Source organism: Lynx canadensis, chromosome C1 (assembly GCF_007474595.2).
Source record: "Lynx canadensis isolate LIC74 chromosome C1, mLynCan4.pri.v2, whole genome shotgun sequence".
In the NCBI taxonomy this organism is placed as follows: domain Eukaryota; kingdom Metazoa; phylum Chordata; class Mammalia; order Carnivora; family Felidae; genus Lynx; species Lynx canadensis.
In genome coordinates this window covers 128,182,182-128,204,508 of record NC_044310.1, presented here as the reverse complement: position 1 = coordinate 128,204,508, position 22,327 = coordinate 128,182,182, and the positions used below count along the sequence as shown (strand labels likewise).

Genomic DNA, 22,327 nt, shown 5'->3' with positions numbered 1-22,327 from the left:
GATGCCCATCATGAACTAGGTGTTACCTAATCCACCAAGCCACAATGTAAGGTATCATCAAATGTAAGTCGTATATAGATATCTGGGCCCTTGTAGGCCCTGAAGGCACACGTATGTTACATGAATAAGTAGGCAAATATCTATGGTTCCTACTTCTGCTACACTACCTGCTCTCTCCCACCTTATACCTATGGTCTCATGGAGAGTTCCCTACAATCAGTTGACAGAAGAAGGAAAGACTCTAGCCTAGTTTACAGCTGGTTTTGCACAATATATAGGCACGACACAAAAATGGACAGCTAAAGCACTATAGTCCCATTCTGAGATACCCCTGAAAAGAGAGGTATCTTCCTCTTCCCAGTGGATAGAAGATAAAACTGTATACCTGGTTGGCCACTTTGCTTGGAAGGATAAATGGCCAGATATGTGATTATATACAGATTCATGGACTGTGGCCAATGGTTTTGCTGTATGATCAGGGTCTTGGAAGGAACATGATTGCAAAGTTGGTGAAAAGTAAACCTGAGGAAGAGGGATATATATAGACCTCTCTATATTGGGGAAAATGAGAAGATATTTGAGTCCCAAGTGAAAGCTCACCAAAGGGTGACTTCAGCAAAGGAATATTTTAACAATTAAATGGACAGGATGATCTGTTCTATGGAGACCAGTCACCTCAGTCATCCCTCTTTCCCCAGTTACTCCTGTCATCATCGAATAGGTTCATGAACAAAGTAGTCATGGTGGCAGGAATGATGGTTATCCACAGGCTCAGCAACATGGACTTCCACTCACCAATGTCAACCAGACTATGGCCATCACTAACTGCCCAATATGACAGCAGAAGAGACCAACACTAAGTCCCCAATATGGCACCACTCCCCAGAGTGATGAACCAGCTACATGGGAGCAGTTTGATTACATTGGACCACGTCCACCGCAGAAGGGGAAGTGTTTTGTTACTACTAGAATAGATATTTAACCTGGATATACATTTCCCTTCCCTGCAAACAATTCTTCTGCCAAAACTACCATCCATGGACTTACAGTATATCTTATCCATAGTCATGGTATTCCACACAGGATTGCTTCTGATCAAGGAACTCACTTCACAACAAACAGTGTTGCAATGGGCCTATTCTCATGGAACTCACTAGTCATACCGTGTTTCCCATAGTACTGAAGCAGCTGGCTTGATAGAATGGTGGAAAGGTCTTTTGCAGACTCAGTTATAATACCAGTTAGGTGTTAATACCTTGCAGGGCTGAGACAAGGTTTTACAGAAGGCTGTATATGCTCTGAATAAGCACCCAATTTTTGATACTGTCTCTCCAATAGGCAGGAATCAAGGGGAAGGAATAAATGGGGGTAGCATAACTCACTATTACCCTTGGTGACTCACTAGTAAAACATTTGTTTCCTGTCTCTTGCAATCTTATGTTCTGCTGCCCTTATAGGTCTTTGTTCTGAAGGAAACAGTGCTTCCACTAGGAGACACAATAAGATTCCATTGATCCAGAAGTTAAGATTGCCACATGGTCATGGTGGACTCCTCACAGCTCTGAATTAACAAACAAAGCAGGGAGTTACTGTGCTGGTTGTAATGACTGATACTAACCAATACAATAACCTACACAACAGGAAGAGACAATTCTAAATACGGCTTTTAGAAAAATTATAAAACAAGTATAATGCAGTTGATTCCACAAGGTCTGATTTTGCTACATATATCCCCTTTAGCAACAAAGTGGTTAGATTTTAAGAATAAAGCACTTCTTATCAAGCTTCATTTGACTGGTACCTGGATTATGAATGAAACAGAAAAGTGAGCAGCCTGATGAGTCTCTGAGTGCTTTTCAGAGATTTCAATATGCCATACCTTGGCATTGATAATTAAAAGCACTTCTCCTTCGATCCAGATGCTTATTCACAGGAATAAGATAGCTCCTTTCTATGTATATTATATATAGAACATATAGTAATTATGCATATAACAATTACATTTGAGTCATGCTTATTAAGATTAGTCAATTGATTCAGTTATCCTTAATTCATTTAGCAAACATTAAATTAGCACCTAAAAAGTGCAATGTATACTGTTGGGTCTAATCATAGACATATTCTTCATTCCTTGGATCATGTCCGGCATGTGTCTGGAACATCAGCATTGGGATATGCAAATAACTAAGAATTCGCTTACAGATATTCGCTTACATTGCACTAATTCACAGATACACTAGCTGGTTATGGTTAAAAGAGAGTATAATATCAACAATAATTCCAAACTTAAACTCAAATACTGATAAATATAAATAATGTAATCCAATATCATAATTATTCAAATATAAAATAAACAATAGTCTATAAGAAAAACATTAAAAAAAAACTGTTTTAAAATGTCCTTACCTCTTGTTTGTATCCCCTTTCCACAGGCTTCACTGGTGCCCATTATCCCCTGCCTGACAGACTCTGGCACTAAGATACAAGGACTCCATTTCTGTGGCTTCCACCTGTGATTACAAAGAACAGCGGACTAAAAATTTCACCATGACAAACATACAAAAGAAATATAAAAATAAGTGAATTTGAAATCCAAAAGCACAAAAACAGTAATTCAATAAAAATGTATATAAATTCAATGTGATAAAATGGAACTCTGGCACATAATAGGGAGGACAAGAGTCTACTCTGCCCCAGGTTCATGGTTAATGCAGCATTTCCATTATTTTAAATGTGGACGTTTCCCATAAAAGCTGTAGTCCATATACCAAAGTGGCAGTAAATATCCTTAAAAGCACGGATCAAATCTAGAAGGCTTACCCTCCTTATCAACTTAAAATCATATGAAGAAGGAGGAGGAGGAGGAGAAGCAGAAGGAGACAATGATGATGATGATGGGGAGGAGGAAGGAAAAGGAAGAGAAGAAGGAGAAGACAGAGAGAGTGAGAGAGGGAGGGAGAGAGAAAATCCTTATGTTCCATTGTATCTTTAGAGAGTCAGGGTTTAAACATCTGAAATTTTGGGGTGCAAACTTTCACACTCAATCTTCCACTTCAACAATTGTTATAAGGTATTTTCTAAGACTTTAAAGTGACTCAGACATCTCAATAGGGAGGTGGGGAGCCACAGGGACCCATCTTATGTGATAGTTCATCTCATGGAAGAGGAATGGATCCATTTCTGATGAATTATCAATATTTCTATTCCTCAAAGGAAATATTCTGTAAGGAAGGCATATGGTTTCCCACTGTTTTCCTTTCTCAGGTAAACAAAACTTTCTATTTTTATGACTCACAGGACAGACTGACTTGTATCCTTAAACCTGTCTCTTCAGAATGTACCCAAAAACCCAAACTCTAAGTGTAACCACAAATTCTGCTCCTTCCTTAGTATATGTTGACACTTTTTTCATATGTGCCAATACCTCTAATAATAGATATTACTTCAAAAAATGAAACAGGGGAGCCTGGGTGGCTCAGTAGGTTAAGCATCCGACTTCAGCTCAGGTCATGATCTCACAGTTTGTGGGTTCAAGCCTCACATCAGGCTCTGTACTGACAGCTCAGAGCCTGGGGCCTGCTTCAGATTTTGTGCCCCCCTCTCTGCCCCACCCCTGCTTGTGCTCTCTGTCTTTCAAAAATAAATAAAAATTAAAAAACAAAAACAAAAAAAATGAAACAGAAACATGAAGCAAAAATATTATTGACCAGTTTTGCAAGATGAAAAAATTCTAGAGATCTTCTATATCTGGTCAATAATATTACATATATATTATATTACAAAACTGGTCAATAATATTACATATGTGTGTGTGTGTGTATGTGTGTGTATAAAATCAATGATCTCACTCAAGTGGACATCATACTGTCAATAGTTGAGGGATTGGAGAGAAATCAAGAAACAGCTAAACAGAAAAACAGAAAAACTTGGCATTTAAAGAAATCACTCCTTAATTTTAAATAGTTGTAAGTTTACCTTGCATATGCATAGATGCATTTAGTATAATTCTAAAACACAGAAACTGAAATGGTAAGGGGTTTCAGGGCAATTTTTCAACTAGGATGTATCATTCATTCAGATCCCTTACATTTACTAAGACTTTCTAGGTTGAAATGAGATCATGGTGTTCAGTCTAGTTTAGTGTGCTGCATAAACTGAAATATAAGGAATTTTCAGGACTTGTTAAACTCAGTCTTGGAATGATAAACTTGGCCTCATAAAGGTTAAGTGAAATTACTCAGATTTCACAACTCAGCAGGCCAGTTATCCCTCCTAAATTCTCGGATCCTTAGCCATAGACTCTTGACCCCACATTAATTCTATGTAAGGATACATCTTCATGTTTTTTCCCTTTTGCTTATTAACTTAATGTGTTGGAGATGTTCAAATTCACAGAAAAATTTCTACAGACATTTTGATTCTATTTTAAATGGTAAACATGTGAATATGTTACCTTAATGGAGTAAAAGAAGAATCAGAAGAAAATGATACAGGTCTGTATTAACTCAGCTCCCTAACATACCAGTGAAAAGGGATACAAAACTAAATTGGAATATTGCTTAAAATTAAAGGGTGTTTTATTGAGGAGCAGAGAATCTTGCTGATAACTTGTACACATATTAACCTCAGCATCAGGAGAAATGATACAATGATCCAATCCAGACACAGCAAAACTGGTTTCTGGGGAAAATGGCAGGAGGTCAATGATGGAAACGAGTTTAAACATGAATGGCTAAAATGGAGTGCAACCAGGGAGTTCAGAGAGTGGACAATAGAAAGGAAAATCTCACTAACAGCTTCTAGGATTTTCTCTGATTATAATAGACCTGGGATTATAAAAACTTCTAATAATGTTTAATTTGGCTAATTTTTTTCAATTGGCTACTTTCCCCAAGAGCTCTTTTGGTGGGCTCAGAAGTTTCAGTATTTATATATAGTATAAAGGGATGAATATTGACAGTGTTTCCACAGCAGCCCTGTGGTTAATGAAGCAACTGGTAGTCTGGGCATGTTCCCAGTGTTTATTCACATCCTACTTAAACTGGCCATTCGGTAGAAACAATAATAATAAAGGATTATAAAGCTGATAGTCATTTAGACTCTTCAGTGGCACTCTATCTAATGTGAGGAGCCTTCTTAAAAAAGAGAGGGGGGTGCACCTGGGTGGCTCAGCCCGTTAAGCCTCAGACTCTTGATTTCAGCTCATGTCATGATCTCATGGTTTACAAGATAGAGTTCCACATCAGGCTCTGTGCTGACAGGGTGGAGTCTGCTTGAGATTCTCTCTCTCCTTCTCTCTCTGCCCCCTCACCCCCCACTGCTCATGCTCTCTCTTTCTCAAAGTAAATAAATAAACTTTAACAAAAAGAGAGAGAAAGAAGGAAAAAAAAAAACAAAACTTGTGTCCTCCTGAATAAATTAGCTCTTGAATTTCGTATCTTTAAGATATAGTTCCTCAAATAATCAGGAGAAACACTAGGCATTTTTGATAAAGGCATTTTTAAGTGTACTGATAACCACAGGAATTTTAAGACAGTGTTTTTTTCTTCACAAGTAAGTAAAACTCAACAGTGAATGATTTTAATCCAGATGTACTTTAAAGCAATGCTTCAATCCAACATTAAAAGGATAGATATTAATGACTAAACACACAAACCTCAGGCATTATTTTTATAAATAATAGTCCCCAAGTTGCCAAGAGGGAATATATTTTAAAAGTCATTTTCTTTTTTTTTAATTAAAAAAATTTCAACTTTTTGTTTATTTTTGAGAGAGAGACAGAGAGAGAGAGAGGGAAGACAGAGTGCGAGCAGGGAAGGGGCAGAGAGAGAGGGAGACACAGAATCTGAAACAGGTTCCAGGCTCTGAGCGGTCAGCACAGAGCCCGATGCAGGGCTCGAACTCATGAACCATGTGAGATCATGACCTGAGCTGAAGCCAGACACTTAACCATAACCGACTCAGCCACTCAGGTGCACATTTTCTTTTCTTTTCTTTTCTTTTTTTCTTTTTTTTAAATATTTTATCCATAGGTTAAACTTTTTTATTTTCCCTAAGTAGTTTATTAAAATGTGTATATGACAAAAATTAAGAACCAATTTTTTTTAAATAAAAGTAAATACTTATTTTAAAAGTAAATTTTTGTTCTTAGTTCTTCATTAAAGGCTTTAGGATGAAAACAATAGAATGAAGTAAATTACATGTGTGTTTGTTTTCCAGGTAGTCTTTATCCTGAATCTCTTTGGATCCTAATCCTTAAAATTGACTGTCTAGGTGACAGAACTCCAGCAGCTCACTTAAAAGCAAACCATGTTTGTTTCTTTTTTTTGATAATTAGACTTTCTTATTCCTTACTTCCTCAAAATACATTCAAAATAACAGGGGGAAATATTGAGGTATTAAAGATAAACATTACCTTATCTTCTTTCTCACTAAAAATCATAAACTTATGAAAGAAAATAAGTCATGATTTACACTAAAATCTAATGATTATTTTAAAAGGTAACTAATTACCGATATACAGGACATAATGAAATATCTTCACACTCTCGCTCTTCAAATAAGGTATCTGGGCATTCTTGGCCTCCCTTGGCTGCTTCCTGGATGATAATCCTATATCGAGACTGTTTAACCGTGGCATTTCCTAAAGTAAAGGAAAAATAAAATTATAGTGCCTTTTTATGTAGCTGCACGGAAAAATACAGGGTTAGTAGCAGGCAGGCAGGCATACAGGCAGGAAGGAGGGGAGGAAGGGAAAGGAAGAGAAGGAAAGGAAAGGGAAGGGAAGGAAGGGAAGGGAAGGGAAGGGAAGGGAAGGGAAGGAAAAGGAAAAGGAAAAGGAAAAGGAAAAGAAAGGAAAAGGAAAAGGAAAAGGAAAAGGAAAAGGAAAAGGAAGGGAAAGAAAAAAATAAAGAAACAAAGAAAGAAGGAGGTGAAGTAAAAACATGTGGTAAGACTTCTTGGGGAATGAGAATGAGAAGCAAAGACCAGGGGTTAATAATATTATACCAATTCTCACTCCTATGAGATAGATAGTTAATACTCAATAATTGTCATTTCAAATCTATATGACCTAATATGCAAAGAGTGTTTCCCAATTGTCTTAATATGCTTTATATTAATCAGAATTTATATTACCTATGTCATAAGAATTACATGGCATAATCTGAGAAACCACAGAAACCAACTTTGATCTCACAATAGCTCAAGGGCCTAGAGTTTTACTATGAGCAAATCACTTCCTCAGGAAAGGCATTTCCCTCTGGAAATACTCATTAAAATTAATACATTAGTAATTTATTTGTGGGTATTAGTTTCTTATAATATCTCTCATTCATCATAACCTGGGACAATATGGATATAATTGTAATTTAGGGGAAAGGCACTAAAATTGTGACAAAACAAAATATTGTCTACTTCCTGGTTTGGCTAAAAAGCAGAAGTATTAATAGGCACCTCAATAAAGACAGCCAGTGTTCACTATCACTTTAATGGGCTGGGGCACTCATCTCATAATCTTTAGATGCCTTCTGATCAATAACAGCAACAAAAATCAATTACAGTTACAATGGTGAGCAAATATTTCAATTGCTATGTGCAAAATATGCACTAGATATAAAAATGAAAATTCTTGAACTTACACAGAAAGAAAATGGGGCAGATAGAGATACAACAAATTTAAGACATTGGTAGAGCGAGAAATGTCAACAGTGTGCAGTACTAAGACAGTACGAAGAAGGAATAATCATTTTTGTCTCTAGAAACCAGACAGTTCCTGGAGGAGACAGATTTTATTCTGGGACTTGAAATCTTAATAGAAAAAAAAGGTTGAAGTCATTTTAGGCCAAGGAAAGTCTGAGAAAAGGTACTCCTGAGACATAAATGGGTGCATGGAATTCATAGAGAAAGACATGTAGGTGCATTTAGATGGAATGTGGATGTTCACATGTTGGAGGGTTACAAAGAATGGAGAGAAAGGGTGGTGTAGGAAAAAATGGAATTAATTGGTAAGTCTGGGACAGACCTAACCGTGTTAAGAATAAAATTTCTAGAAAGCCAGTAAACTAAGTGGAATGTGACAAAAGGGGGGGGGCTTTCAGTAAAATTATATATTCATGTGGTTTTAAAAAAATCATTAGTACCATGACTTACAATGAGAAAAAAACTGACCCACAACCAATTCCCTGTCCTCCTTCCAGAAGACTTTGAACTCTCTTTATTTAGTTCATCTGTGGTTATCTCCAAATCCATAAATAATAAACTTATGTCATTGCTTCTTGATTCATTAATTTTAGACATCATTTATTGACTTTCTGCTATAATGGATGGGAGTTTACTTTGTACCACCTTTCAATTTTTTATAATTGTATCACTATTTTTATGCTTCTAATGTTTATTTAAAGGCTTTAAAAAAACATTTTTTTTCCAGTCCCACTCCTCACTCCTCCTGCCCTCTATCAGACCAGCCACCACGGTTCTAAAGAGTCTTCATGGGTAAACAAGCTTCCTCTTCTCTTACCACCCACATTCCTGCTAAGTTAGGACAAGCTTTCTGTGCTGCATCATCAGTTTCTCTGATCTTTAGTCTTTGTCTATTAAGTTTTCATAAATGCATTTAGAGCTCTCATCCACTGATGGTCTTCTCTTTCTTATTATTTTTTTAACATGGGATTAGGGCTTTCACAACTCATTTCTGTTATTTTAATGAGATTATGGAAAGAAGAGAAACCAATGTACTTGTACATTTCATGATAATGAACTATAAGTTAAGCAGATGTATAGGATCTTTTCCATCTACTTACAGATCTATCCTCCTGCTTTATATGCTGTCTACCCAGGGAACTGATCATAGAAGGACTGTATCAGTGATTCCCTTGTCCATTACTTCTGGTTGGGTTTGGCCAACAGAGGGATGGGGCACACAATGTAAGAAAAAAGATGATAAGAGGAGAGAAAGATCAGGGAATTTATTCCACCAGATTTTATCTTCTAGATCACCTTAACTGGTTCTCTACACCAACCAAAAGGCATGGTTTCTGTGGAGTGGCTCTCTCATATAGCTGTAATCCTACTAATTGTTCCTACCTCTATCAAATTCCAGGCTCCTAAACATCACTACTTCAGGTACTGAATCATCCCCTGTTAGGTTATGTAACCCTTTCCAGTATTTTGTCAATAGACCCTTCATTAAATTTTCCCCAGTTGCCCCATTTGAATGGGCCACCATTCCTGTTTTCTGCCAGAACATGCCAATAAAATAAGAAAGACATACTACTATATAGCAGGGAAGAATGTTATAATTGGCCCATTTTTAAAACTACTTAAGGTAGTGTGAGAAATATAAAATAGGAGTTTAAGAAGAAATAAAATAAGTGTAATTAAAATAGTTCTGGTGAAAAGCTGAGAGATTTTCCCTTAAGATCAAGTACAAGACAAAAATGCTCACCCTTGCCACTTTAATTCAACATAGTATTGGAAGTCATAGTTACAGAAATTAGGCAAGATAAAGAAATAAAAGGCATCCAAATTGGAAAGGAAGAAGTTAAAACTGTTACTATTTGCAGATGACATGATACCATAGATAGGAGGCCCTAAAGACTCCACCAAAAAACTATTAGAACTAATAAATGAATTCAGTAAAGTTGCAGGATACAAAATTAACATACAGAATTTGGTTGTGTTTCTATGTACTAAAAAACAGCTATCAGAAAGAAAGACAAACTAAGAAAACAATCCTATTCATGACCACATCAAAAATAATAAAATACCAAAGATTAAATTTAACCAAGGAGACAGAAAACCTGTACTCTCAAACTTTAAGACACTTATGAAAGAAATTGAAGAAGATGAAAATAAATGGAAAGATATACCATGCTCATGGATTGAAAGTATTAATATTGTTAAAATGTCCATGCTACCCAAAACAATCTACAGATTCAAGGCAACCCCCATCAAAATACCAATGGTATTTTTCACAGAACTAGAATAAGAAATCCTAAAGTTTGTATAGAATTGCAAAAGATCCCAAATAGTCAAAGCAATCCTGGGGGGGGGGGGGACAGAAACAAAGTGGAGGTATCAATCATATTCTCTGGTTTCAAACTATACTATAAATCTACAGTAATCAAAACAGCATGGTACTGGCATTAACAAAAGACATATAGATCAGAAATAAATCCATGCATATATGGTCAATTAATCTATGGCAAAACAGACAAAAACATGCAATGAGGAAAAGACAGTTTCTTCAAAAATTATGTCAGAAAAACTGGACAGCTACACAAAAAAGAATGAACCACTATCTTACACTATATACATCTTACACTATATACAAAACTATTTTAAAAATAAATTAACGGGATGCCTGGGTGGCTCAGTTGGTTGAGTGTCCGACTTCGGCTCAGGTCATGATCTCACAGTTTGTGGGTTTGAGTCCTGCATCAGGCTCTGTGCTCACTGCTTGCTTGGAGCCTGGATCCTACTTCAAATTCTGTGTCTCCTTTGCTCTCTGCCCCTCCCCCACTCACTCTTTGTCTCGCTCTGTTTCTAAAAACTAAATAAATGTAAAAAAATTTTTTTAAATAAATTAACAACTTGTATATAACATCTGAAACCATAAAATCTCAAGAAAAAGGATAGGCAGTAAGCTCTGTGACATTGGTCTTAGAAATACTTTGTGGACCAGTTTCTCTGGCAAGAGTTAACAACAGCTAAAATAACAAATAGGAATATATCAAACTAAAAAATTTTTGCACAGCAAAGTAAACCATCAACAAAATGGAATGACAACCTACTGAAAGAAGATATTTACAAATTATATATCCGAAAGGGTTTAATATCCGAAATATATAATGTACTTATTCAACTTCATAAAGAAAAAAAAACAATTAAAACATGAGCAGTGGACGTAAATAGACATTTTCCAAGGAAGACATACAGATGGCCAACAGACACATGGAATGATGTTCAACATCACTAATGGTCAGAGAAGTGCAAATCAAAACCACAATGAGATATTACCTCACACCTGTCAAATTGGCTATTATGAAAAACACACACACAAAAATAACAAATGTTGGTGAGGATGTGGAGAAAAGGGAATGAAAACAGTATGGGTGCTTCTTAAAAAATTCAATGTAGAATTACCATAAAATCCAGGAATTCCACTTCAGGGTACTCATCCAAAAAAAAATGAGAACATCAATTCAAAGAGATATATGCATCCTTATGTTCACTGAGACCCTATTTACAATAGCAAAAATATGGAAGCAATTGTACTGTCCATCAATAGATGAATGGATAAAGAAATTATAGTATATATACAAAATAGAATATTATTCAGCCATAAAAAATTAAGATCTTGCCATTTGCAACAACATGGAAGGAACTGAATGACATGCTAAACAAAAGTCCGACAGAGAATATATGTGGAATCTAAAAGCAACACAAACAAACAAAACAAAATAGGAACAGACTTGTAGGTAAAAGAAACAAACTATTGGTTACCAAAGTGGGCAGGGGTGGGGGGATGAAATAGGGAAAGTGGATTATAAGGTAAAAACTTCCAGTTATAAAATAAATAAGTCATGGGATTGTACCATTCAGCATCAGAAATATAGTCAATAATATCGTAATAACTATATGGTGACAGATGGTAACTAGACATCATGGGGATTATTTCATAGTGCATAAAAATATTGAATCACTATGATGTACACCTGAAACTAATAGGATATAGTACATCAATTATACTTCAATAAAATAAAAACAGTTTTGCATAATAATATAAAGCTATCTTCATTTGGGTGGGGACAGCTTTGTAAAAAATTATGCCTTTAAGAATAAGTCTCCCATTCTCAGTTAATTTCAGTTACACTGTACTTGTTCTGAAAATTATTTTTTACCCTTAGGATTAGTATGAGTGTGGGCCTGTGTGTATATGTGTGTATATGTTTCTGTGTGTATGTGTGTGTCGTCCAAGTGTTATCTTAGAAGATCAGGAATAAAAATTGAAGAGGATAGGAAAAATGAAATAGATGCCTTTCTTGAGAGAGAACATAGATCAATGTTTCTCTGTTCTCATTGTATGTGTATGTGCACACATGTGCATGTGCACACACACACACACACACACAATGAACACTCACACACAGAGGTTTTCTGCTTTATGGTGTAATTCCAGGTGAAGTCATTCAAGGTTTAGGGAACACGGCTGCATTAATTTATCATGCCCTACAGATGTTCAGGTGAGGGTTGAGAAAGATGGATTCTATGGACAAAACAAACTTTTAGAATAGAGGTTAGGTTTCTACAGAAAAAAACTGATTGTCACTGTATAGAAATGAAGACATTTTATATGTTTTCAAAAAGAGAAACAGAGATAAGGGATGATCTTGACATAGTGAAATCAACACCAGGATCTGCAAGATAGCTGCTAAAAATTTCTTTTTCTGTGTGATGTGTTTCTTTGTCCTTCAACTTTGGCATGGTAATATTTAGCATTCACTTTTAAATGATTTTTCCATTTTTTGTGATATAAGTGCCTCAGCTTATAACCAGACCTAAAGCAGAGTCAGTTATGCACAAGAGACATGAATTAGCTGGGGTGTCATGGAACCTCAAGGGCAGGCAACATCCCCACTTGGGATGGAGCAGTCAATAGTCTTCTCACTTCACCTGTACTTTGAAAGCCAGCCTGAAGGGAGCACTTTTGTACCAAGGAAGGACAGTAATTACAGAAACCCAAGAGGTAATTAGCAACAGAAGAAGCGAATGTCTCTGGCAGCACCCAACATCAAGATCTGAAGTCAGACAAGAGATGATGAGCAAAAGGCCAAGTGGAAGGTCTCAGAAATTGAAGTCAAATAGAACCTCACTTTCTGTTGAAGACACAAGAAATGATTTAAGGGAAGTAGACAGAAAATGGAAGAGAGTGTCTTTGGAGGTTGCAGACATTTGGATTTTAAACGTATGTAAAATGCATTAGAAATTTCCAGGAATTATCTCCTTCATCTATATCAGATCTGCTTCTGGACATTTTGCATATGGTATTTCATTTTATTATTATAATGCTATGAGGCTGGTGTTACTACTACCATTTTCACTTATTTTAAAATTATAATTATTGTTCCCACTTTGCAAATAAGAAAATGGAGGGTGGAAGAGTTAAATAATTTGCCCAAAGTCACCTTGCTAGTTGTTAAGCTAGTTGTTGCTAGTTGTTAAAACTATGCCATTAAAACTGGCTAAACAGACATCCAAGCCCATGATCTTTCCACAGAGACTTTATGGTAAAACAAAGAGAGAGGGGCATTCCAGGGAAGGGTTCACATCATAATTCCTCTGTTATTCCCATGGGACACCTCTTCCTTTTTAATCAATTCTTCAATAGTACCCTGTTGGCAGAAGGCTTCAAATGCCAGTAAACACAGTGCTTGTGGGGCTTGGTGAGTGATGCTTCCAACCTCATTAGGCCTATGAAAAATAACAATAAATTAAAATTCCTGTTTGCAAACATAAGTAACTGTTTAAGCACGATTATTGCTAATAAACTAGTCTAAATTCAATTTTTATTTATGCATATTTTATCACCACTTAGTCATCAGGCATAATTATACTTGCTACTAATTATAATCAAAAGAAGTAACATTTATGAAGATGGCAGCTTAAACATCAAGAGCCATATTTAATATCAGAAATATATAAGTGATTTATTTATACATATATAATAATAAGAGATATTTATAGATTCTCTGAAGGTCTATACCAGTCTTTCCTAGAAAGATGGTAGCAAAAGTAGAAGAAATTAGTCTTGCTAAACCTCAGCTTACTTGGCTGTAAAACAAACCAAAAAGAAGTTTCTATGTCATATGATTGACAGGAGGATTAAATGAGATACTGCGTGTAAAGGATGTACATATTGCCTGATACAGGGAGTCTTCTATAACATGAATTCATGAGAGAAGGTGAGAAAAAAGATTTAAAAAAACAAAAAAACAAAAAACATAGAAGGGGCACCTGGGTGTCTCAGTCAGTTGGGCGTCTGACTTTGGTTTCAACTCAGGTCATGATCCCAGGGTCATGGGATAAAGCCCTGTGACAGGCTCTGTGCTGATCATAGAGTCTGCTTAAGATTCTCTCTCTTTCTGTCTGTCTGTCTGTCTGTCTGTCTCTCTCTCCCTTTCCCCCACTGTTCTCTGTGTCTAAAATAAATAAAATGAAACAAGGGCACCTAGTGGCTTAGTCGGTTAAGTGTCTGACTCTTGATTTTGGCCCAGGTCATGATCTCATGATTTGGTGAGATCAATCTTCACATTGGGCTTCATGTGCTCACAGCAAGGAGCCTACCTGGGATTCTCTCTCCGTCTTTCTCTGCCCCTCCCCCACTCATGCTGCATTCTCTCTCTCTCTCTCTCTCTCTCTCTCTTTCTCAAAATAGACTTATAAGCAAATAAACAAATAAATAAATAAAATGAAACAAAAACACAGAAAAATGCTTCAATAATTGAGGCTTCTTTATATTAAAAGAAAAATATGACAAACTGGCCTTCTATTCAGTGCTACATCTTGGCCATGTTCTGAGCATTGAGGAGTAGACTATGAGTGGCTGAAAATCATCCCACATTCCTGGTAAATTAAATTACAATTGCAAGGCAATTTGTATCAACCACCTTGTCATATCATTGGAGAGGAACAGATAAGCTGATCAAGTACCTGTTTGCTCAAGAAAGTCCTAGTTAATGCTTGTTATCTCATCTTAAATATGAATAGCTCATCCACTCACTTTTCGGAAGTACCTCTGTTTGTATGAAAATTATATGCTCTCTGAAAAAACACTATCACCTCATGCGAATGTAAGTAACAAGCACATTTTGTCTCTCACTGCAGCGTAGGGTTGCATTTCAAATGTATGGAAAAGATAGACTGTGCTGCTGTTCTTAAAATTATCTATTCAATCTGATCACTGGACCTTTTTATTTCTTGCCACAGAATTCTGCTTTAGATATCAGTTCATGCATCCAAAGAAGATGGTCCTGTGCCCCAAGCACACTTGCTCATGAATCATTAAATTAAAAATGAAAGGGAAAGGAGAGTATGGGGCTTACCTGAAGATAATTGACTGGAGCTACGTGATATGTGTTGTTATGACAGAAACATTACGAATAAAAGCTATGTAACTAAAGAGAAGTGGTGTTTAATCAAAGTGGAGCATTAAAATGAAGAGAAAACAACTTTCACTTGGCAAAAATTCCAAATGGTCATTAAGAAGTCTGTCAGCCCAACTTTCTTCAACATTACATCCTCTGAAAGCAAAACAAACAAACAAACAAACAAAAAAAAAAAGAAAGAAAGAAAAGAAAAGCATTCTCTCTCCCGAAAAATTATACACAAGAGAATGGCCCTCATTAGTCTACTCACAACCACTGCTGAGATTTTTTTTTCTTTTTTTAGGAAAGGCACAAACCAGGGTTCACCACCAGCCCAACTATCTCCCACTTAAATCTGGAAAAACAGTGACTCTGAGTTCTCAGAGGGAAGCACTTACCACATACAGGGTTGTCATTGTTGATAAATATTTATCAGGTTTCCTCTATATGTAGGAGATGAACCTAGGGGCTGTGCGTTATACTGAAACATATATACATGCATTATTAAATCTCCCCAGTGAAGCTGAAGTGAAACTTGATGGATGGATAATAATGTAGAAGTTCTGCACAGTTTTATAAGGATTCAGAAATGATAATATAAACTTTGTATTTACTATCCAAAGCCCATCAAGCCAGTATGTCTCTCTTTGTTCAAGGAGAAATGGCGGGCTTAAACAATGAACATTGTAATGCCCTAGAACTATGAGTAGAGAGTTTTCTTACACTTCTTGCCTATTCATCTTGGTGTTCCATATAGAGAACAGATACATCAAGAGTGTTTCCCACCCCCCAAAATTCCCTCCTAGCCTGGACCTCCAAGTACTTCAACATGAACACTGAGCCTATCTATATACCGGTGAAATTAAACAAAATTGCAAAGCTTTTCTGCCAAACTTTCCAGGACTGTTGAAAATAAGCTCCAGGATATCCATATACATCTTTCATTTTAAAATTTTGCCTGGTAAAAATGTACTGTATATTCTTAAATGTTCATAATCATCATTCACTTTGCAACAGAGGCCACATTCAATGGCTCTGGCAACAGACAGGACCTCCAGGGCTCTGGTTTCTAATCCCAGCTCATTACTGAATTGCTATATGACCTTGGGCAATGCACTTCACCTTTCAGAGCTTCAATTTTCTTGCTTATCCTATGTGGGGAATACTGTTGAGCCATCTCACAGGACAGCTGTTACGAATGTCTAATTAAATTGGATTTAAATGTAATGTAGTGTGTGTGTGTGTGTGTGTGTGTGTGTGTGTGTGTGTGTGTGTATCCACTTAAAATTCCTTATATGCAAGCCCTCAGTTTCAGATGAAGCAACTTGTGTTCATATCTGCAGAAACTATCTAGGATGACAGTCGAAGCAAACAAACATGTCCTCTCTACAGTAGTTACCATACACTCTCTAAAGCCTATGCAATAGTTCTAATTTCTAGAGACTATCTCCAATTTCCTCTACTTCTATCCTCAACCACTGCTGCTCTTAGAATATCTGCAATCTGTAAAGCTAACCTTATCAAATAGTGACCACCTTTGAGTCTGGCCCTTCCTTTCTCTAAATATGATAAATGAAGTTATCCACAGCTGATCTTGCTTTCTCCTCAACCCATGTGGTCCTTAATCCTGGCTACATATTAAAACCTCAAGGGACACTTTTACAGACTCCTAATGATTCCCCCAACCCAAACCATTTAAATCAAAATCTCTGGTGGGTACTGCCCAAGCATTGGTATGTTTAAAAAATCTCTAGGGCAAAGAACCACTAATTTAGCACATTTAAAGCTAGCATCTCTTTTTCATCCAATATGTAAAACAGGAAAAAGACAATGCAGCATGCTTAACCAAGCAATAGAAAACAAATGAGCACTAGCTAAATCATTAATGCTCTCAACACATTTAAAAAATGCAACCTGCCCTCTAGCTAAGTACATCATAATGGGTATAATTGGAAATGTGTACTATAAATGAGGAGGGTTAACAACACTATTTATAATGACAATTTGCACTTGTCTTTTCTTCTTGCCAACCCATGCTGAAATGACAGGGATTTATTTTCCCTCCATTCAGACCCCTTTTCATTTTAGCAGAAGAAATGTCTAGTGGCTTCTTGCTACAGGGCTCCCTAACGCATTGCACTCCATCAGCCTTAAGAGTGAAATTCTCTGCAACACCACACTGCACTGTATGCAGACAGGTTTGGGGGGACACAGATGTCATCTAAGATATAAATTCAAGACACAGTCATTAGTAGGCATGAATACCGAACCATATATTCAAAGTAACTCTTTTTTTAAAAAAATCTATATTACTCTAAACTTATTAATGCTTTATGCCCTCATGAGCATAAAAGGATTCTATTCATGCCCAATATTGTTGACATCTAGGGGACAGAAGAACTTCTAGATCAAGTTTATGTGTCACAGCACAGTGAGGTCACAACTCAGGGATGCACAGCTAGCAATTTCAGACCCTTAGATCCTCTGTTCTTACAGGAGAGTGAAGTGTATCCCCGGGCCATCTACCTGCCGTTCTCAAAATGCACCACCATTCACTATGGCTCAACCACATGAATCCTGGTTTCTGCAACTTTTTGCAATGCCCCAGGATGCGTCTACATGTAAGAAAATGGTTTACGTGAATTTAAGGTATGTGGGATCATTTAGATATTAATATTGATTGTGATATTAAAGTTTTTGTTTTGGTGGTAGTAGTAAGACAAGGTAATGAAAAATAGCTCTGTAAAGATAACCCAATTAAAATAAAGTTTTTCACTTTTAACTACAAATTTTATCACAATGAAGACAAAGACTCTTAATTATCCCTTTTATGCATGAGGTGTGTGTTATTTCCTGTCTTCTTGTCTTCATTAATTTGCAGCATCAACATAAAGCCTCTGGTTTTTGAAATTCCTTTTTTGGCTTGGTGTTGATGTAGTAACATGACTTTTTAGAATTGGTGAGTCTGGAATGTCAGCTCTGTAAACTTGGGAAAATACTTATTTTCTGGTACTTCAAAGGGAAATAATTAGAATAACTTATTTGGGGCTTTGAAGAAGAATAATCAGGTAATGGAATGTGATATCAAATGAACTCAATATATCTATCCATCAGCTTCAACAATCATCTGGCCATGCTTTGTAAAATCTATACCCCTACCCATTCATGACCACCTGAATTATTTCTAATATTCAGGCATCATAAAATTACAACTGTAAATATTTCAGAATAGATTTATAAAAGATAAGGGCTCTTTTTGAAACATGACCACATGTTTCAAATACTACCATACATAGAAATAGCAATACCAATTCTCCTAAAATACTAATAAATATATAACTGTCATTGGGTTATAATTCGGTTCCTGACTGTCAACTGAATTATAATTGATTGACATGTCCTATAGGCTCCTCCCCTTTTTCTTCTTGTTTTCTTTGGAATTCCCTTTGAAATATTTTCAAAAACAGATTATAAATGCAGGTACAAAAAGACAGGCAAGTAAAAGAAAGTTTGGAGCACTGGTCCTTGATGAAATTTCTCCATTGTTGGCAGTGAGAACACGGCTTTTAATAGATCGGTAAATCAAGAAAGAGGAGACAAAAACTGTGTGGCCAGAGCACAGAGTGATGTTTGGTCAGAGACTATCCCACCGATACACACATAAAACTAGAATTCCCTTCGTGTGTGGATAGTGAAAAAAACCTACTCTGACAGACAGAAAGAGTGGGGTTGCTTTCTTGTCCTGACCTTAACTCTAGAAAGAACAGGAAAAAAAAGAAAGAAGTCACCCAGAGTTTTCCTAACCAGATGCCTCTTTATTAATAAATGTGTAGAGCTGGAGCTATTCAGCACTATTATATCTGAAGAAGAAAATCTAAAATAATAACTGTTTATCATGTGTTCAGGATTGTTCTGGAAAAAGAATATTGAGGTTATCTAAGGAGGAGATGCCATTCTTGAAATTGAAAATAAAACAAAACAAAAGAAAGAAATATTACCTCTTGGACCTTACATTCTAGTGGAAGCAGAAGGACAAATTGCAAAGATAAGTCAATATTTACCATTTCATAAGGCAATTAAATACCATGCAAAACACATACACACACACACACACACACACACAAATATAGCAGGAAGTTCTAAGGAATGTGCGTGTGTGTGTGTGTGTGTGTGTGTATGTGTTAAGGAGAGGGAAAGTTGTAATTTTAAACTTCAAAGCCTCAGTGAGAAAGGGATATTTGAGCAAGAACATGAAATACCTAGGTGGTCATCTATATAATACCTAGGAGAAGAGAAATTTATGCAAAGCGAATGCTATGTACAAAGACAAAACAGAGTCAAATTCCAGAGAGAGCGAGGAGGTCCAGACTGGCTTTCTTCATTGGGTACACTGGAGTTGGGAGAGGAGGGAGGTCAGTGTTTCCACAAAGAAAAATAGTTCCTATCTAATATCATAGATGAAAATGAATTATTTAAGGCTTACATATAAAAGCTTCTGGAGAAAAACACAGGTATCTTTATGTCTTTGGGATAGGAAAAAAAATCTTAAAAAACAAAAGAGGAAAATCATACAGTAAGTAATTGATAAATTCAATCATGTTAATATTAAGCATTTCTGTTCACTGAATGACAAACCTCACTCTGAATGACAAACCTCACTCTGAATGGTAAGATCTGCATTATGTGGAAGCACACAAGGTTTATTATCCAGAATATAACCTTCAAAACAATAAGAAAAACAATCCAAGCACTTGCCATGCTTCATTCATTTGCCAAGTGCTCTACATAAATCAACTCAATCCTCACGACAATCCTAAAACACAGTTACTCTTGTTATTTCCATTTTGGAGGCCAGAGAATGGAGGAGCAGAGAGGTTTTGTATCTTGTCCAAGATGTCAGTAAGTAATAAACAGGACCTGAAACCCAAGAAGTCTGCATCCAAAGTATGTGTTCTTACTGCTCTGCTTTGCTATCCTCTGCTTCCGACCCCTGAATATTCTCAGCCGAGTGCAAGAAGAATTGCAGTCCAATGAAACTGAAATCCAATAATGGCAACTGTTCACAGGAATAAAAGCTCTATCCAGTTAGGAGCCTGGCCCCTACAGAAAGTCAATAAGGACCAAGACTAGCCAGTTCATAGGGCCTCAGGCTCAACAGTGCTCTTAGTTTAAAGCTCTGCTACAACTGTCTTGAAATATTTAATAATCTTTGAACAAGGCATCCCACATTTTCATTTTACATTGGGCCCTACAAATTATGGTGCTGGTCCTGATAAAAACAGTGGCAATGTGGAGAATTAATGAGATCCTCTCTTTTGGGCTTATCTTACTCCTTGGAAGTATAGACACAGAGAGGGGACTAGGAAGGATGTGTTCTGTCCTGGAGTTCTGACAGTTACTTACTGTTTTTGCTTCTCTCTTAGCATTTAAATTTCTTGAGCAGGAGAGAGGGTTTGCATAATCATCCAGTTATGTGAACTCCACAGGATGGGCAAAGAACTCAGTACACACTGGGTCATAAAGACACGCTATTAAATACTGTTGAGTTATGGTAATTTATTCACTTACCTACAATTCACATTTTTTTTTATTCAAGAAAACAGATCCTCCTCATTTCTTGCCCAGATAATTGAATGGCCTCATAATTTTCCCACTGGTTTACAATGGTGTCTAACCTCATTATTTTCTGTATTATTTTTTTTTCTAACACACAAATCTGATTTTATCACACGTATGCTTAAAATTTAAAGCATCTATTAGAATTCCAGATAATGTCCAAACTTCTTAGAATGGCATAAATCTTTTCATAAACTGGCTCCTGCATATCTCTCTAACCCTATTTCTTATCATCCCTCCCTATGCATTATGCATCCCAAGCATCACTAGCTGCCTATAATTCATTTCATTAACATGTCCTCTCAAGCTGCCAAGCCTCCATACATACACCCTCTCTTCTATATTTAAGGTTCTTGTATTCCATGTTTATGTGGAAACTCCTAATCTACCAAATATTACATTATCAGACCACTTAGCTAGAGTAAGACACCCTCCTTTCTGGCTGTTAACACTCTGTGCTCATTCTTGTTAGAGGAAAAATATGTTTACGTACTCTAATTTCGTATAAAAAAAGCCCCTTGAATAAAGTAAACTCATCTCATTAATCTTAATGTTACTAGCAACTGGCATAAAGCTTGGTATAGAGTAAACCCTACAAAAAGTTTGCTGAATTAATGATACATTCATTTGTTATCATTCATTTAATTACTATGTCGGCACTTACTCTGTGGCAGCCACTATCCAACGTGTTGAAGCAGTGAACACGACATGGAGCTTACTTTCTAATTGGGAGAATGGTTAAGCACTATGAAGAAAAATAACATGAAATAGTAAGAAAGAGAATGGGAAGAGAATTTCTAATAAGGTTCTCAGAGAAGGGTTCACCAAGACATGATATTTAAACTGAAAACAAATGTTGAGGAAATGGCACCCATGCCAAGGTGAGAGAAGAGCATTTTAGGAAGAAGGGGCAGCAAGTGCAAGTCTGAATAAGAGACAACAAACTTGGTCAGAAGGGAGGCCAGCGTAGCTAAGAGGAAAGTAAAGAAAGCAGTGAAAGGTAGAACAGAAGTTTACAAAGCTGCCTAGCATCAGTCTGTGAGGGTAGAGCCCTTCAGATGATTCCTTCTATGTGAAGGCAGATCTACTTCTACAGTCTTCTTTGTCTCAGGACTTTCTCCCCTTACCCCATTGTGTCTTCTTTGGTAAGGATAAGGGCCATCTAAATCATGTTACTTTGGGAGATGGAAGTGGACATACATCACCTTTCTTTCATTCTCCTTCTTGTTCTTTGGGATGTATCTGTTCATAGAATGCACATATTCTTCTCTTTCCTGGGGCATGGTCATTCAAATTTTTAGTAGTCCAACATGGTCTGTGACCAGAGGGTTAAGCCTGTCTAGTTACAGGGTTGAGAATCAGCTGATATTTTGATCCCCCTCTACTTGGACTAATTCTCCATTGTTTCCAAATTTGGATGGGGGAAAAAAGTGGGTGGGGAAAAGGCAGACTTCCTTAAATTCCAAAATCATACATGAGCCTGTTGATCACGTATAATGGTATTTCATGTTCCATGCAGTGTAACAACATATGTTTAATAAACTTCTATTATTTTCCTTCTAGAA

The 22,327-nt window shown here is 36.5% G+C and overlaps 1 protein-coding gene across 1 annotated transcript in view; it reads right to left on the bottom strand.

Moving 5' to 3' along the window:
- Nucleotides 1-22,327, bottom strand: part of THSD7B (thrombospondin type 1 domain containing 7B) — a 744,220-nt gene that overhangs the window by 345,839 nt on the left and 376,054 nt on the right. The window contains 2 exon segments of the mRNA XM_030327713.1: nucleotides 2,407-2,510; nucleotides 6,514-6,643. Coding sequence (XP_030183573.1) covers nucleotides 2,407-2,510; nucleotides 6,514-6,643 — 234 coding nt within the window.